Here is an 18,395-nt window from a genome sequence, read left to right on the forward strand (position 1 = left end):
CTAAAACTCGAATTTAAAATCTTTAATTAAGAAAAAATGGATTTCTGCCATCAATTTCAGTCGGGAGGGAGAACTGATATGCCTATTAGTTTGTTAGTTGAGTAATAGACATTATTTACTGGGGTTTCCGATCCGAGAGGGAAAAAAAAAAAAAAAAGAACAGTAATGCATATATATATATATATATATATTGTAGTTGTAAGGTGCACCCACCAAGCAAGTTGAATATAGAAAACAAAGTTTGGAAAGAAAGAGAGAATCTCCTTTGACCCAAAAACTTGCATTATTACTCATTTTATGGACCATGAAACATAATTTCTCACGTGTCATGCAAGTCCTACAAACAGTGTTCAGATTAAAAATTTTTTAAAATTAATTTATATATACACTCATTTGTGGAGGAGTACTTGACTCTATAGTGTTTGTTTAACATTAAAAATGGGAAAGTTCAAAAGGGTTTGTGTGTTTTGTGGAAGTAATTTAGGAAATAAAAAGATTTTTAGTGATGCAGCTCTTGATCTTGGAAGACAACTGGTCAGTCTCTTTCTCTTTAAAGCTGTCTCTCTAATTCTTGAGCTTTTTAGCAGGATTTATGAAAGGGATTAGTAACTAATTTAATTTGCAGGTGGAAAGACAGATGGATTTAGTATATGGAGGAGGGAATTTTGGGTTGATGGGTCTTGTTTCTCAAACAGTTCATGATGGTGGACGCCATGTTCTGGGGTAAGTAATATATATATGTGGAGATATCATGTAGATACATGCAAAAATTGACTTTTTTATCAAAAACTTGAGAGCTCCAGAATGCTGTTCTTGTTTTTCTTTGTTAATGGATGATATAATTAAGTTTTATATATTGTTTTATTTCATCTCTTTAATTCACTTCAATAATTTTTTTTTTTGGCTAGAGTTATCCCAACAGCTCTTATCCCAGTAGAGGTATATGAATTACCTCTCAATTTGTCTTTTTCTCTCTTGAATGTGTTTGTATATATATGCATGTGTTTGTACCAATGATTTGTTATCAGATTTCAGGTCATGCAGTGGGAGAAGTATTGATTGTATCTGATATGCATGAAAGGAAGGCTGAGATGTTTAGGAGAGCTGATGCTTTCGTTGCTCTTCCTGGTATATATATTTAGTTTCTTTAATGGATTTTTTATTTTCTTTAATATATTTATTAATTTTTGGTTCATGAAGGAGGGTATGGAACCTTGGAGGAGTTGCTTGAGATTATAACATGGTCTCAACTTGGAATCCATGACAAACCAGTTAAGTTTTGTTGCATCTTTCTTTTCATTTGTTTGTAATTATATATCAATGTATGTTAATTAAGGCAATTAATTTTGAAAGAGATGCCTAAATTCAAAAGAAACTTTTTTGCTATATATATATATATATATATATATATATATATGAAGAATTATACAATATGAATTCAAGTTATTCTAAAATATAAAAGAAAAATGATTTTTTTTTTGTAAACAAAATCTAAAAATTACATTAATCTTATTCCAAAAAATAGCAGTTCATTTTAATTTGAAATAAATTAAATATGGCCAAGAGTCAAAACCTCATGAGGTTTTTTTTTTTTTTTTTTTTGAATGCTTCTTTAAACTTTTATAATATTTTTTTCAACCACTATTTGTAGTTTTGCTTATTCTAATTAGTAGTTAGCAGAAGACCATTTCAAGTCTAGATTAGAAAAGATAGGAATCAATAGTAACTAACTACTCCTTAAAAAAAAAAAAAAAAAAAAAAAAAAAAAAAAAAAAAAAAAAACGCTTAAAACTATTTTTCAATTTCTTTTGTCTGGTTTTGGAAATTCCTTAATTACTTTGGAAAATCTATTGGTAAAAAATGAATTCTCTCTGTTAATTAACTAATTTTACTTAATTTCATAGAAGTGGAAATTTAAAATAATAATAATAATAATAACAAAAATGCATCCAAGTGGTAACTCAAACCAACTATTTTTATTGGATTTTGTTTTAATAATTTAAAATTATTCTGAAATTAAATCATTTTTTTACCATTTCAGTCCATGTTATGTTGGTCTACATATATAAATGTTGGTCTCTTTCTCTATTTTAGGGCATCAACCAGTTGAGTTGCTTTACCCTAGCTTGTGCTCTTTAACTCCTATTACTTGAATAAATTTATTTTGCAGTGCATATAAATATTTTGAGTCAGAAATATAAATTACTAGTTGTGATCTGCAATTTGGGCGCTGCATTTTTATATTTTATTTAAATAATAATGATTATAAAAATATTATATAATTAATTATATTTAAAATCTCAAAACATAAAATTGATTGTTTGAAATTTTATAAAAGAATGCACATCACTTCAAAAGGTAATAAATTAAATTGATTTGTCTCTGCAACACTTTAAATTCAAATGAGTTCCAATAACCACAAATAATAAGATGCATTAGATTCATATTTGAATACTATAATTACATTTTTGTATTTATTTTAATTGATATATTGATATTATTTTTTAAAATAAAATTATTTTTATTTTAATATTATAAAAAAAATCTAAAAAGCTCTTATGAATATCCTATTTTATTAGACTTTATCTTAATAATTTTTTATGATCAACTTTAAATATTTAAAATATATCTCAAGCAATCTAATCAAAATGTAAGTAAAAATAAATGAAAATTATATATATACTCTGGATAATTTTTAAAGAAAAATATACTCTTGCATAAAACTCTTGAATGCAATTTTTGAAATTGGTCTCTCCCGCTGCATAAATTATTATGATAGAAATAATAAAAAAAAAAAATTGTATATTTACTTAAAAGGTCTTCTTCATTCACTTGAATTAAGAACATATCCCCATTCATATAGTGCGAGCTGTAATATATTCAATGTTAGCTATCTAAATATCTAAATATTTGGCTCCCTATTTAAATTTTTTTCTTTATTATTTTTATACAAGTTTACAAATCAACTTGGTTCATGCATAAAATATTATGCATATATATATAATATGTTATTTAAAATTATTTAATTAAAAAAAAAAAAAAAAAAGCAGGTGGGTCTCTTAAACATAGATGGGTATTATGATAGCTTGCTTGGATTGTTTGACAAAGGTGTAGAAGAGGGATTCATCAAACCTTGTGCAAGAAACATTCTCATTTCTGCAAAAAGTGCTCAAGACTTGATCCACAAGATGGAGGTATTTAATTATATATATATATACCTACCAATTTAGTACATTTCAATTTTTGATGAGATAAATTATTTGGATGTGTTTTTGTAGGACTATATACCTCTTCATGATCAAGTTGCACCAAGTCAGAGCTGGAGAACACAAGAAAACAATGCAAATATATAGTTGTTTGCTCTCATAATTGTAAAAATAATTGATTCAATACACATCAAATAATGTATTAAATTTCCATTAATGCAATATTTGATTTTAGAATACCTCTTCAGAATTTTTTTACAAAAAGTATTTCAAAATTTTTCCTGACTTATACTTTGCCTTCGATCGAAATTAATTTGATCAGAGAGGATATTTTTGAAATAAAAGTTTCATATAGCAGATTCCAAACAAGTTTGAGAATAAATAACTGAGTGGAGCTTGATAGCAGAAAAAAGCTCCAAGCTCCAAGATTGCTCTTAGTTCTAATTTTCAAGCTCTAGCTCGACTTGAATTGGTACTTGAAATACTCACCTCAAATTAACTCTAACTCGATTAATCATTAAAAGGATATATAAATTTATTTATTAGTATCAAACTCAAACTCAAACAAATTTCAAATCAGCTCCAGTTCGAGTTTGAATTCGGCATGTCAATCGAGTTGTTTACTAATACTTGAATTCTGCTGAAGCAAATTCAAACAAAACCCCTGTAGCTTGACTCACTCACCCTCACAAAGCACAGATTTTTAACACAACTACAAGACGAAAGAAAATGCAAACAGAAGGATCAGTCCAGTGTCAAAAGGGTAAACTCTACTGATAGGAAAGAAATACTGAACATATGCAAATGTACTAGATTATAGAGATCTTGCTGACTATAGAAGTTGAGAAATTAATTAACATCATAGAATAGAACTCATCGAATAAAAAGAAAAAAACATAAATTTCTACAACTAATGATTGAAGGAGACATCATAATGAATCCAGAAGGGCAATATGGCTGTTCTATAACTAATGGTGGAAGGAGAATTGAGTGGCTGTTCTATAACTAATGGTGGAAGGAGAATTGAGAGGCAGCTCAACAGGAGAAACATGGTGTTGAATAGAGACGTAATTGGTTCAGTAACTCAAAAAAAGAAGTCTTATACAGAAATTCTCACCAATCTGTAGCATCTGTTATTAATTTTCTCCTTGATTTCTAGTTGTCTAATTACATATAACATTTTCTGCTTGCTTCTCCTAGTTCTCAAATAAAATTGTTCAAAACATAGATGAAGCAAACTACACAGCAGGACAGAAATGAACTCTATAAACATGCATCTTGTTGTAAGAGACAGAGATATATATAAAATGACCAAATCATTGCCAATTATCAATTTCAAATACCAAAAATAAGCCTAAACACATTTCCCGTTGTTTGGTAAAAATGAATTTGAAATATAAAATTTATTTGCAAATGCTAGAATTTGATTTACTTGTGTAATTCCGTAAAACTTGACTTTCATAAGAGCGAAATGAATATTTTCAATCATATACCAGCCAAATATAAAAAGTTGAAAACATGAAATTGAAATTCCAATCTGTGAAGATTCGTAGCATTGCATACCTCTGTAAGGTTTACAACTACTAGTGAAAACTCATACACATAAATCTCAATGCCAGAGAATTCAAGGAAATCAAAAGTACTCATAATGTAACTTCACTTATTAAACTATCATAATAGGCAAAATTGGATGTTCACCAAGAAACAAGAGAGTCATTTACTTACTTTGAGAACAGATCTTAAGAGAACAGAACAAAATAAAGGCACATATAGTTAGAGAAGATATTAAATAAATGAATAAATCACATCCATTCACTTCAGCAAAGATCATAAGAGAATAGAAAAAACTGCAAATTTATATTACAGATATATGGATGTCATGTTCAGTTGGAATTGCCAATCAATAGAATAGAAGAACAACAAAAAAAGACAGGAGTAGCCAAAAATGAGCTCAATAATATATTTCTCTAACTGAACAAGAAATCAAGTGGTATGAATCAATTTGGAAAAAGAGTGTGAAGTAGCATCCAACCTTGTTAGCATGTATTGATCCCATCCTTGCAGTCGCTCGTCAAATTATAAAATGTTTCAACACGTGTCTTTGCCCTGTAAAGAACCTCAGTGTCCACTGCAACTCTCATGTACCCATCAAACTCAACCGGCCGTCCATTATTCAACAGCACTGTTTCATTGTACCAATCACTGGTATTACCCCACAACTCCTTGTAATCATCAAGCAAATGAACCTTAAAGTGAGATCTCAATTTATCGAAGTAATTGTAGAATGGCTCATTGGTTGCAATATACAGATTCCTCCAAGGCTGAATCATGCCTTGAAGCTTTGCAACGAGTGCATCAGGTGAAGTATCAGCATCCAAATGAGGCCAGAGTTCCTTATTCTGTGCTTTCTCTCCTCGAACCACATGAACTGCATCAAAATCCCAGTCCATTCGCCCACTGATAGCTGTAACTATGTTCATCAACCTCTTTGATTTCCAAAGTGCATACCATGGCCTCTGAATGTACTTTGAAGCTTCTCCTTCGCACACCCGGTACCAATAATTTTCTGGCTCCGGAGCATCAAACTGCCTCCATATAATTGTGCTCCTATCTTTCTTCAATTGCATTGGTGTCATCTTATGTGTCACAATCTTCCTAACTGGCAATTTCTTCTTATGAGCGCGATCCCATTTCTTCCAATTTCTCAAAAATTCACTCTCTTCTACAATTGATGCCACCTCCTTAAGATGCTCAAAATCAAAATAATACCGAAAATCTTTCCCTTCCTCATCCTTCCCACTTGAAGTATAACTACTTGCTAAGCATAAACTCAAATCCATCACAAATGTCCTGTTCAAATACATAGCTTCCCCTAATCCACACAAGAAACTCCACATATAATGATTCATTCCTTTACAATAATCCCCTCCCCTTGAATAATACAAATACTTCCCTTTCCTAAAGTTCACCTCCGATCCCAAGCTCGGGATTGTGTCATTTATCTCCTCATCACGAAACGATGATACAACTTTTGGAGTATTTCCACCATTTCTGGTAGTATTAATTCTACTTCTTTGTCTTCGAGCATTAATGCCCGAATGCCAACCATTAGCATGCACAATCTTATAAGTACAATTCTCTCCAATTCCAACCTGAAACCTCCTAAAATCTCTATACTTTCTCCAGGACTTCTCCTTCTTGTTTCGAAACCTCCATGCCACATCACACTCATCTGGCTTTGATCCATTGACAGGAGTTTGATATTCAAAAAACACAATTGACTTAAACCACTTCAAATTAAACTTCTCAACCGCTATCAAAACCCTAGGATCTGAGCAATTCACAACCTTCAAATCCTCACAACCAGATGATTGGAGGGTCATATTAGTGACTTTCTCCTCAGATTTCTCAATCACTTGCTCAGTTATTGGTTCAATCACTGAAGCAGGTGGTACTGCAGGGGCTTGCACGGATTGCAAATCCTCACCAGTTTTGAGAATTGAATTATCATTTTTAAAAGTTGCATTTTCACTTTGAGTAAAGAATTTAGTAAGGGCGGGAGCTGATTCTAGCCATGGATCCGGAGGTTGGTAAGTGATAGCAATAACTGTAAATATTAAAACTGAAAATACAAAAACTGAGAAACATAAATTGCTTATTAACTTTATCAGGTTTTGCCCAATAGGCTCAGTTGCTGGATTTGTCTCTTTCATGGGTTCTTTAGCTCAACCTTTAAGAATCCAAATTTTGAAATCTACCCAGATCTTAAAAACAACCAAGAAAAATGAAAAGATCCAAACCCAAATTTACTAATGCCACATACATTCATGAGTTCTCTTCATTTTTTCCAAGACCGAGTAGTAAAAACTTGAAATCAGTTAAGAAACTAGAGAGAAATATGAAAAAATGAAAGAGGTAGGATTGGATATACTTACAAGGAATTGAAAAAGAGCTCAGATCTAAAATTGAAGAAAATTTTGAATAAGAGATTCTACCGTTACTGCGTGGGGAAGAAATGATGGGAATGGCTTTGGTTAGAAGTTAAGCAAAAGATTTGTCTGAACTCGAAAGTAGAAGAGTGAGTTGTTGCCAGCAGTGGGCTGTAATTAACACCTGATAATTGTTTGATGCCGCGTCATAATCCAAGGATTTGTCATTTGGAGGTTAAACAAAACCCATACGTGTTAACGCTTTAAATTTAGGCTTTTTTACTATAGTAAAATCAAGGTACTTAAATTTTATAGTAATATTAACTTTTAACTTGTAATATTTACAATATTTCATAATATTCCATAGAAAACTAATTATTTTTTTGTAAAAATACTTTTTAATAAATATTTTTAAATATTTTATAAAAGAAGGATATTTGTTGTAAAAAGTAATGATGTACAAAATAAAAAAGTATAATCATACGTAATTTGTAATATGTATAAATATTTTGTAAAGGGCAGTGTTAAATGGCACAAATTGTGCCTACCACAACATGTGTATAGTAAATATAAATTATCCATAATGCCTTTAATATATTTAATTATTTTTTGGATAGAGAAAAGTGAGAAAGACCCCTTAATCAAATTAAACTATCAAATAAAGGTGCAATGTTCTCATTGTCATTGTCATTGCCATTGCTTGCCGGACTAACGCCGACCACCGTGCTTGATGACCGAAAAATCAAACCAACCCAAAACCTTGCCCTCTACATATATCAAAATGATGAAAATTTCATGAGGGATTTAATTTTGTTATCAATTTACTGTTGTGCGAACTACTTGAGCTTTTATTCTATTCTAACTACATAATCAACAAGAGGAGCAGGTCTCTTAAGAGCATACTATACTACATGAAAAAGAAGGAAAAGAAGCTTAAATTTCTATTCAAACTTCCAGGAATCACACTACTTTCATTTAAAGCAAGAAGTCTTAAAAGGGCTTTAAAGTAGAGCTAGGAGACGGATCTGAATACTGCCACACTCAAGGAACATGCCAACGAAGCTTAAGGGTAAGAAGATCAAAGTAAGGACTAGAGAAATGCGTATTTTATTAATTTTATCGATTTCATCAAAAATTCCAAACTCAAATTCAAATTTCAATTCACATAATCTTTCACTAAATCTTTAAGTGAATACAAAATCAAGTTTACTTTTATAGAAAACTATGAATTCAAGGTTACCTCAATTAAAAAATGCAGCCAGAATTGCAAAGCCCAACTGAAAAATTCAAAAATAATCAAAATTGAATTTCTTAGTTCACAAAAATATGAACTTGATCAACCAAATGATGACTAGAAATAGACTTAATATAACTAGAGTTGTATTTTGCAACCTTGTTCACGTTATACGGTGTCCGAGTTCAACCCGAGAAGGAGAGACAGTAAGTTATTTCGCTTGACGTAACAAAAGAGAAGATAATGAAGAAAATGACATTTACTCTCCCTCAAACTATTTATAGTCTGATTCAATCTGATTAGAGTTCGATTCTATCTGAATCACAAAATCTTGATTTCTTTAGTTTTTTAGTGATTTAACTTAATTGATTAGATTATTATGCATTGATTGATTATATTAAGAAATAAATGTGTTAATTGATTTTACATACTTCTCTTAATCATTAGAAGACTTTCCATATCCATTAGAATGATGATCTTAAAATCAGGTATAGTTCTAAGAATTGAGATTCAATACCTTAATTAGCAAATATTATTAACTAATGTCAAGGTATTTCAAATCATTGAAATATAACTACAATCTTTTTAATTACTACCTAGTATTATTCTATATAATAATAATAATAATAATAATAATAATAATAATAATAATAATAATAATAACATCATCAAAACGGCGTAATTTTGATGTAGTAAGTTTAAATCAATCCTTAACCAAAACTATATCATGCTAACTATGCTAATTATCATTCTTATTCTAATTGCATCACAATTATAGACATTCTAATTATAATTAGCATTATAATCAAATTTAGTATTAACTTATATTATATGATTATAACTATTATAATAGTACTATAATTATAGAATTTCTTATTATTACTAATTTATAATCTAACCTATTCATATTCTAACAATATTGTATACTAGTATAATTATAATTTACTGTTATAATCAAACTTAATACTAACTTCTATTATATGATTATACCTATTATAATTACTATTATCATTCTAATACTACTATAATCACAGAATTTTCAATTATTACTAATTTATAATCAAACATATTCATATTCTACATTATTGCATACTCGTATAATTATTAATTATGATTATAATTACAATTATAGCCAAATAAACTAAGTTAAAATGGTTCTCTTTGATAATACTAGGCGTTACATCTACTAAGTATTATAAAGCTAAGTATAACTACTTTACTAAAAGGACTAATAACCTTATAGACAAATGAATAATCTAATTATACTAATATGTAATATTGTTAGATTATAAATAGATTTAAATATAAACTAGTGATAATTAGAAATTTTATAATTATAGCACCATGAGAATGATAGTGATAATCATAATAGTTGTAATCATATAATAGAAGTTATTATAATATTAAGTTTGACTAATTATAATTAGAATGTCTATAATTATAATAGAATTAGAATTTAAAGGATAATTAGCATACTTGATAGTTTTACTTGTGGGTTGATTTAAATTCCCTGCATCAAAACTATATCGTTGTGATGGTAAAATGAGTATTATTATTATTATTATTATTATTATTATTAATGGTTTGAAATATCTTGATATTGATTAATTACGTATGCTAATTATTAATTAACACATTGAATCGAAATTCCTAGAATTATGCCTTATGTTAAGATTATCATCATTTCAATGGATATAGAAAGTCTTCTAATGATCAAGAAAAGTATGTAAAAATCAATTAATGCATTTATTTCTCAATTTAATCTAATTAATACAACAAGTTAAACTGCTAGAAAAAAAAAAAAAGAAACCAAGACTTTTATGATTCAAACCGAATCGAATTTAAATCAGACCAAATGGGACTATAATTAGTTCGAGAGGAGAGAGAAAATTCTACTTTCTTCTTCCTCCCCTCCTTTGTTGCCTCTTATGATAGAGGTCGACTTACTGCCTCTCCTTCTCCAATCAAACTCCGGTCATCGATTGTTTAACAAGAATAAAATGGCAAAATACTCCTCCATTTACGAAAAACCTATATTCGGTCACCATTTGGTCGATTGAGTTCCTATTTTGGGACTAAGAAATTCAAGTTTTGTTGTTTTGAGTTTTCCAGTTGGATTTCACGATTCTGGCCATATAATCCTTATTGAGATAAGCTTGAATTAATAGTTTTCTATGAACTAAACTTGATTCTGTGTTGACTTGATTTGGTGGAAGGATTTTATGGATTGAAATTTAGGTTTGAGTTTAGTAAATTTGGTGCTTTATTGAAATTGATAAAAAATTTATAGAAATTGATAGTAGAACTAAGATCCTCACAAAATTCTGATCATTTTAATATATAAAAAGCAACTTTTTGAATTGGTTCCATTTTTGGCCACCATGTATGGTTGTTGGCAGTGACGGTCCTCACAAAGTCCGATTGATTGAAACTCATAACATTCGTCATATCACAAAACAAACTATTTAAATTCTTTAAGGACATTACTGTCTTTTTATGTCATATCATAAAACAAAATTTTAAATTCTCTAAGGGCATTCCTGTCCTTTTACCACAGTGCAACTGGACTGTCCCAGGCACAACTTGTTTCAAAACTATTTATCGTTTTGTAAAAGATGGTAATTTTTTTATATAATTATCGAATTATAAAATAATATCTCTAATTGGAAATATTTTGTTATAATTGTTAATAATTTATAAAAGTGATTATTTTCTTTAACATGTCGAATACACAATAATGACTCTGACCATCAACATTTTGTAATACTTCCTAGCAATTTATATTATTTCTCTTAAAGTTGCCAGATTACAAATTAATAGGTCTAATTTCCAATATTTTATAATACTTTTATATTATTTTGGAAAAGCTAGTTGTTTTTTTATTACAATTTCAATTGTCACTATTTTTGTAATTTTCCTAATCTATTGTAAAAAAGATTGTATTTTTTATAAAGTCAGTGGTCTATAAAATAATAGCTTCAGTTGCTAATATTTTGTAATATATGAATTTAGGCTAGCCTATGTCGGATCTATTATTTATCAAAAAAAAAGCTATAGGCTCACTCATGGACTAAACTAATAAAAATAGAGATTTTTTAAATATCATTCCGATTTTATCCTTTTCTAGGGTATAGTTAGAAATACACTCATTTGAAAAAACTTATTTTCATTAGTTCAGTCACCAATGAACTCATATATTCAATCTAGGTAAATCAATCTCGTAATATATTCAAATACATTGTAAGATGATGTTTTTTTGTAAAGTTGCAAGATTATAAAATAAGAGCTCTAATTGCCATTATATATAATATTTCTTAATATTTTGTAAAAGGTACTTATTACTTATAAAAATTGGTGATTTAAAAAATTAAAGCTCTACTTGTCAATATTTTGTAATATTTTCAAGTATTTTATAAAATGTGGATTTTTTTATAAAATTACTGAATTACAATATAATATATTTAAATTCCAATATTTTGTAAACAAAATTTAATATTTTGTAAAAAGTATAAGTAAGGAAATTTCCTTAATCAATTTCATTTTTAAAATAAGGATTTACATTTAGGTTCAATTTGATATTCACAAAGCCCTGTTCTTTTAATAGTTGTTATCTTTCTCAATAAATATCAGTTGTTTTATTAACATTTCATTTTGTTTTTGAAGAAATGCTGTGCTCAGTGCATATTATTAATATCAAAAAGATAATGAATCAAACAAGAAAGAAGGAGGACATATCCCCCCCATTCAAAACCAGACATAGAATTAGCCGCCCTTACTACTGAATGAGCGATTTGATTCACTGGCTTCCTAACAAAAGTGTATGAAACATCCTGGAGCTCATTAAGAAGAGGCCCTTACTATTGCGTATAACCATTCCCAAGCCAAAAGAGCCATTTGCTAGAATTGCCACATCCATGTTGCATTTATATTGATTTGTTAATGGAGCTTGCCACACCACTAAACCTTTAACAGGTCGAGCCACCATTGATGAGGATAATCTACCTGCCTTGATTCAAGCAAACTAGCTTGAGCTCTATTCAGAATATGCTGAGGCTGGTGAGACTTATTTTGCGAGACCACATCATTTCGATGGTTCAAAATACTGCAGATCATCATACACAACTCCTCCTTTTGCTCCTTGCTGATTTTATTAAAAACATGATCCAGTTATAGAATAACACATGGAAAAGGTTGTCAGCCCACAACTGTCAAAAGCCAAACCGAGCGAGCAAAAGGATAAGAATACAAAACATGTAGGTCTGTTTCTGGGGCATCACCACATACTGGACAAAAATCGTCCATTTTGACACGACATTTTCTTAAACTGACTTTGCAAGGGAGAGCCTAATGTAAAATTCACCACACCAGTAATTGTACTTTCCTCGATACCATGATTTGCCATAATTTATGCCATGGAAAGTTTGCATTGCCATGATCAAGAAGTTGACCTTCATTAGCCACCTTATACCCTTCTTTTTCCATATATTCCCCTTTTCTATTCAAATTCCAAGTCCAATCACTTGCAAATCGTGATCGAGCCAAAGGAATCTGAAGATAAGCTTAGCATCCCTGTGTATGAAGGCAGATTGAATTAATTTCTCATTCCAACGATTGTTTACTATAAGTTCAGACACCATGCTCGAAGTAGAATCCCCCATGAACTCTATTTGAATAGTAGGATTAGAAGTGTCTAAAAGCCAAGGGTCCTTCTATATATGAATAAAGTTACAATCACCAACCCTCTTACAACAACCATTCCGCAAAATCGTTCTTGTTAAAATTGCCTTAGAATTCTAAGATTCACACTACAAGTCTATATTGGTTAGCCACATGTTTTTCATGGCTTATACTAGTCTTTGGTTGGCTAAGGAAATTCAATATTGGTTGGTTATGTTGGTGAGCTAACTTGGACTAGGATGGCACATCTTCAACAATGGAAGGAAGACTTAAAATTTGTTCACATGGTGATTCACCTCTATATAAGGCAACCTTGCTTGGAGCAAATTCATTACATCTAACAAGAGAAATTCATCCAAGAGAGCAATCCTCCAAGACTTAAACTATCCACTCTCTTCATATACCACCTCTTCATATATATACACACTTCTATTATATTCATTGAGTGTAGTGAGGTGTTATCTTGAGTGTAATTTTGTGTGGGTGTAAAATCATTTGTCTCTCCATATTTTTCATAGTGCATTTACTCCTCTCTCACCCCGTGGTTTTTTCCCTCTACATTGGAGGGTTTCCACGTAAATCTTGTGTCTCTTCCATTTATTATTTTACTTCTCATTTTATCATCAATTACCAAAACTAAATATTTGTCCATTACCACGCTAAATCCGCAACAAACTGGTATCAGACCGTTGTAATATTTATTTGGGTTTCACAATATGGCTTCTGTCATGAAATTTGATGTTGAGAAGTTTGATGGAAAAATTAGTTTTGGCATTTGGCGAGTTCAGATGATGGCCGTTCTCACCCAACATCTGTTGAAAAAGGCCCTTGCAGGAAAGGCGAAAAAGCCGAACACCATGTCGGATGAAGATTGGGAAGACTTAGATGAAAAAGCCTTGTCAGCAATCCAACTTTGTTTATCCAAAGAAGTTCTGCGAGAGGTTATCAAGGAGGATACAGCTGCAGGTTTGTGGCTTAAGTTGGAGTCATTGTATATGACGAAGAGTCTTGCCAACAAGATTCGTCTCAAGGAGCACCTCTATACCATTAAGATGGTCGAAGGTACACCCATTCAAACTCACCTTGATGAGTTTTATTCCATCATAGTTGATTTGGAAAATTTGGATGTTGAAATCAATGATGAAGATAAAGCTGTTTTGTTAGTTTGCTCACTCCCCAGGTCATACCGTAACTTTAAAGATATTATGTTATACGGTGGTAATGAGACCCTAAAATTTGATGATGTCAAACAAAATCTCTTATCAAAAGAAAAATATGACTATGAAAATAATTCAAAGGATGAAGCTGAAGGGTTAATTGTTAGGGGGAGAACTATGGATCATAGTAGTAGCAGTAGAAGTAAATCCAGATCAAAGTCTAGAGGCCGAGATAATAAGAAATTTTGTCGCTATTGCAAGAAAAAGGGACATGTAATTTCAGAATGCTTTAAGTTGAAAAATAAGCAGCAAAAGGGCGAAAACAATAATCAGAAGAATTAAGAAAATTCAGCTGAAGCAAGTATTGCTCAAAAAGAGTCTGAAGGTTAAGTTTTTTCTGTTACTGATTTTGGAACTAGATCTAAAACAGAGTGGATTCTAGATTCTGCTTGTTCCTATCACATGTGTCCTCATAAAGATTGGTTTACCACTTATGAATCTGTTGATTGCGGTATTGTCTTAATAGGGAATAATGCTCAGTGTAAAGTTGTTAGAAAAGGAACAATTAGAATTAAAATGCATGATGGCATGATTAGAACTTTAACCGGTGTTAGACATGTTCCCGACTTGAAACGGAACCTTATCTCTCTTGGCACCCTGGAGTACCTTGGGTGTAAATATGCAGTTGAAGGTGGAGTTCTAAAGGTCTCTAAAGATGCTCTTATTTTAATGAAAGCTAACAGATCTGGGAGTTTGTACGTGTTGCAAGGATCTACTGTTACAAGTTCTGCGGCTGTATCATTATCTATGTCAGATTCAGACGTCACAAAATTATGGCATATGCGTCTTGGCCATATGAGTGAAAAAGGAATAACCATCCTAAGCAAGAGAGGTCTTTTGTGTGGTCAGAATACCGGTAGGTTGGAGTTCTGTGAACATTGCATTCTCGGTAAGTAGAAAAGATTAACTTTCGATACCGGAATTCATAGAACCAAAGGTACTCTTGACTATATTCATTCAGATCTTTGGGGACCCTCACATGTTCCTTCAAAAGGAGGACATCGTTGCATGCTGACCATTATTGATGATTTTTCTCGTAAAGTCTGGGCTTATTTTTTAAAGCAAAAAGATGAAGTTTTTTCCACTTTTAAGAAGTGGAAGATTTTGATGGAAAACCAGACCGGGAAGAAGGTCAAGCGACTCAGGACCGATAGTGGTCTAGAATTTTCTGGAGGTGATTTCAATGCTTTCTGCGAAAATGAAAGAATTGTGAGACACCGCACGGTTGCCGGTATGCCTCAACAAAATGGAGTTGCAGAACGGATGAACAGGACATTAATGGAGAGAGTTCGTTGCATGCTCTCTAATGCTGCCTTACCTAAAGAATTTTGGGCCGAAGTTGCATCTACCGCATGTTATTTGGTGAATCGTTCCCCACACACATCACTCGACTTCAAGATTCCAGAGGAAGTTTGGTCAGGTAATCCTGTTGATTATTCGAATTTGAAAATTTTTGGATGTCCTGCATATGCACATGTAAATCAGGGAAAATTAGAGCCTAGAGCTCGAAAATGCATATTTATTGGTTATACATCTGGTGTGAAAGGGTATCGCTTGTGGTGTCCTGAACTTAAGAAAGTTATTATCAGTAGGGACGTTACTTTCAATGAAAATGTGCTAACTCTCCCTGGAAAAGAAACTATCAGTTCTTCTTCTTTTGACACAGGTGATTCAAAGAAAACCGACAAGAAGGTGGAGCTTGAATTTGAGATACCAACTCCTAGCAAGGAGAATATTTCCTCATCTCCAATCACATCGGAGGTTCCTGATTCCACTGAACCAGTTCGTCGTGAAGACTATTCTATTGCCAGAGATAGACCCAGGAGAGAAATCAAACGGCTTGAAAGATATAATGAAGGGAATTTGGTTGCTTATGCTCTTGCAGTTGCAGAGGATACAGTTGAAGGTGGAGAACCTCACACATACTCTGAAGCCATCTCATGTCCTAATTCTTCTGAGTGGCAAGTTGCGATGCAAGAAGAAATTGAATCTCTGCACAAGAATGATACTTGGCAGTTGGTGAAATTGCCAAAAGGCCAAAGAGTTGCAGGCTGTAAATGGGTCTATAAGAAGAAAGAAGGCAACCCCGGAGTTGAAGATGAAAGCTAAAAAGCACGTTTAGTTGCTAAAGGCTACACTCAAAAACATGGTGTAGACTTTAATGAAGTGTTTTCTCCTGTTGTTCGACATAATTCTATACGTGTACTTTTTGCCCTTGTTGCCTTGCAGGATCTTGAATTAGAACAACTTGATGTCAAGACTGCTTTCTTCCATGGAGAGCTCGAGGAGCAGATTTATATGCAACAACCAGAAGGATTTGTTGTTCCTGGAAAAGAAGACTATGTTTGTCACGTGAAGAAGTCTCTTTATGGACTACAACAATCCCCGAGACAATGGTACAAAAGGTTTGATTCCTTTATGGTTGAGCATGGGTATTGTCGTAGTCAGTATGCTAATTGTGTTTATCATAAGAAGTTTTCAGATGGATCTTTTTTCTACTTATTGTTATATGTTGATGACATGCTACTTGCTGCTCGTGATAAGTCACTAATCAAAGAATTGAAAGATCAGTTGAGTAGTGAATTTGTGATGAAAGATCTTGGTGCTGCAAAGAAAATTCTTGGTATGGAGATTCATAGCGACCGATCAGCTGAAAAATTGTATTTATCTCAAAGAAATTACATTGAGAAGGTTCTTGATAGATTCAACATGAATAACTAAAAACCTGTGAGTACACCTCTTGCAGCTTATTTTAAATTATCATCTGATTTTTGCCCTCAGTCTAATGAAGAGAAAGAGCAATTGTCACATGTGCTCTATTCTAGTGTAGTTGGTAGTCTTATGTATGCTATGGTATGCACTAGACCTGATCTTGCACATCAGCTAGTGTTGTGAGCAGGTACATGAGTAATCCAGGTAAAGAACATTGGCAAGCAGTTAAATGGATATTCCGCTACTTGAAAGGTTCAGCGGATATTGGATTGGTTTTTGATAGGAATCAGGTGACACCGAATATTGTTGTTGGATATGTTGACTCTGATTATGCAGGTGATCTTGATAAGAGAAGGTCTTTGTCAGGTTATGTATTTACTTTATGCAATTCTGCCATTAGCTAGAAAGCTAGCCTCTAGTCCATTGTGGCACTGTCAACTACGAAGGCAGAATATATTGCAATCACTGAAGGAGTCAAAGAAGCAATCTGGTTAAGAGGTTTGGTTACTGATCTTGGTTTAACCCAGGATGTGGTTACTGTATTTTGTGATAGTCAAAGTGCTATTCATTTAACCAAAAATCAAATGTATCATGAAAGGACCAAGTACATTGATGTGAGGCAGTATATTATTCGGGATGTTGTGGCAGATGGGAAGATCATCGTGAAGAAAATTGCTACAACTCATAATCCTGCGGATATGCTCACGAAACCAGTTCCAAATCTCAAGTTCAAGCATTGCTTGGACTTGATCGATGTTCACCAATTCTAAAGACCCTTTGGGGCATGGCGAGACAGGAATATGCACATCATTTTGTAAGGAGATCATCTTAGAATTCAAGTCAAGGTGGAGATTGTTAAAATTGCCTTAGAATTCTAAGATTCACACTTCAAGTCTATATTGGTTAGCCAAATGTCTTTCATGGCTTATACTAGTCTTTGGGTGGCTAAGGAAATTCAATATTGGTTGGTTATGTTGGTGAGCTAACTTGGACTAGGATGGCACATCTTCAACAATGGAAGGAAGACTTGAAATTTGTTCACATGGTGATACACCTCTCTATAAGGTAACCTTGCTTAGAGCAAATTGATTACATCTAACCAAGAGAAATTCATCCAATAGAGCAATCCTCCAAGAGCATTTCTCTAAACTATCCACTCTCTTCATATACCACCTCTTCATATATATACTCACTTCTATTATGTTCACTGAGTGTAGTGAGGTGTTATCTTGAGTGTAATTTCGTGTGGGTGTAAAATCATTTGTATCTCCATATTTTTCATATTGCATTTACTCATCTCTCGCCCCATGGTTTTTTCCCTCTACATTGGAGGGTTTCCACGTAAATCTTGTGTCTCTTCCATTTATTATTTTACTTCTCATTTTATCATCAATTACCAAAACTAAATATTTATCTATTA

The 18,395-nt window shown here is 32.0% G+C and overlaps 2 protein-coding genes across 2 annotated transcripts; one reads left to right on the forward strand and one right to left on the reverse strand.

Moving 5' to 3' along the window:
* The first annotated feature begins 262 nt into the window (after positions 1–262).
* LOC105630054 (cytokinin riboside 5'-monophosphate phosphoribohydrolase LOG1) lies at positions 263–3,445 on the forward strand. The gene is given in 8 exon segments (XM_089724015.1): positions 263–534; positions 626–723; positions 909–939; positions 1,029–1,128; positions 1,201–1,271; positions 3,051–3,194; positions 3,279–3,332; positions 3,334–3,445. Coding segments are annotated over 8 exon segments (630 nt in total). The 5' UTR covers positions 263–438; the 3' UTR covers positions 3,370–3,445.
* Positions 3,446–3,716: 271 nt separating this feature from the next.
* SUB1 (calcium ion binding protein) lies at positions 3,717–7,309 on the reverse strand. Its single transcript, XM_012211699.4, has 2 exons — positions 5,239–7,309; positions 3,717–3,918 (listed from the first exon to the last, which is right to left on the reverse strand). Exon 1 carries the CDS (start codon positions 6,917–6,919, stop codon positions 5,243–5,245), a length of 1,677 nt encoding a protein of 558 aa, XP_012067089.1. The 5' UTR covers positions 6,920–7,309; the 3' UTR covers positions 3,717–3,918; positions 5,239–5,242.
* Positions 7,310–18,395: the final 11,086 nt, after the last annotated feature.

This window comes from Jatropha curcas, chromosome 7 (assembly GCF_041381405.1).
Source record: "Jatropha curcas cultivar XTBG-Jc1 chromosome 7, XTBG_Jcur_1.0, whole genome shotgun sequence".
NCBI lineage: Eukaryota > Viridiplantae > Streptophyta > Magnoliopsida > Malpighiales > Euphorbiaceae > Jatropha > Jatropha curcas.

What these genes read in the sequence shown, in the direction of transcription:
- SUB1 (XM_012211699.4), bottom strand. Translation starts at nt 6,919, where the DNA reads ATGAAAGAGACAAATCCAGCAACTGAGCCTATTGGGCAAAACCTGATA.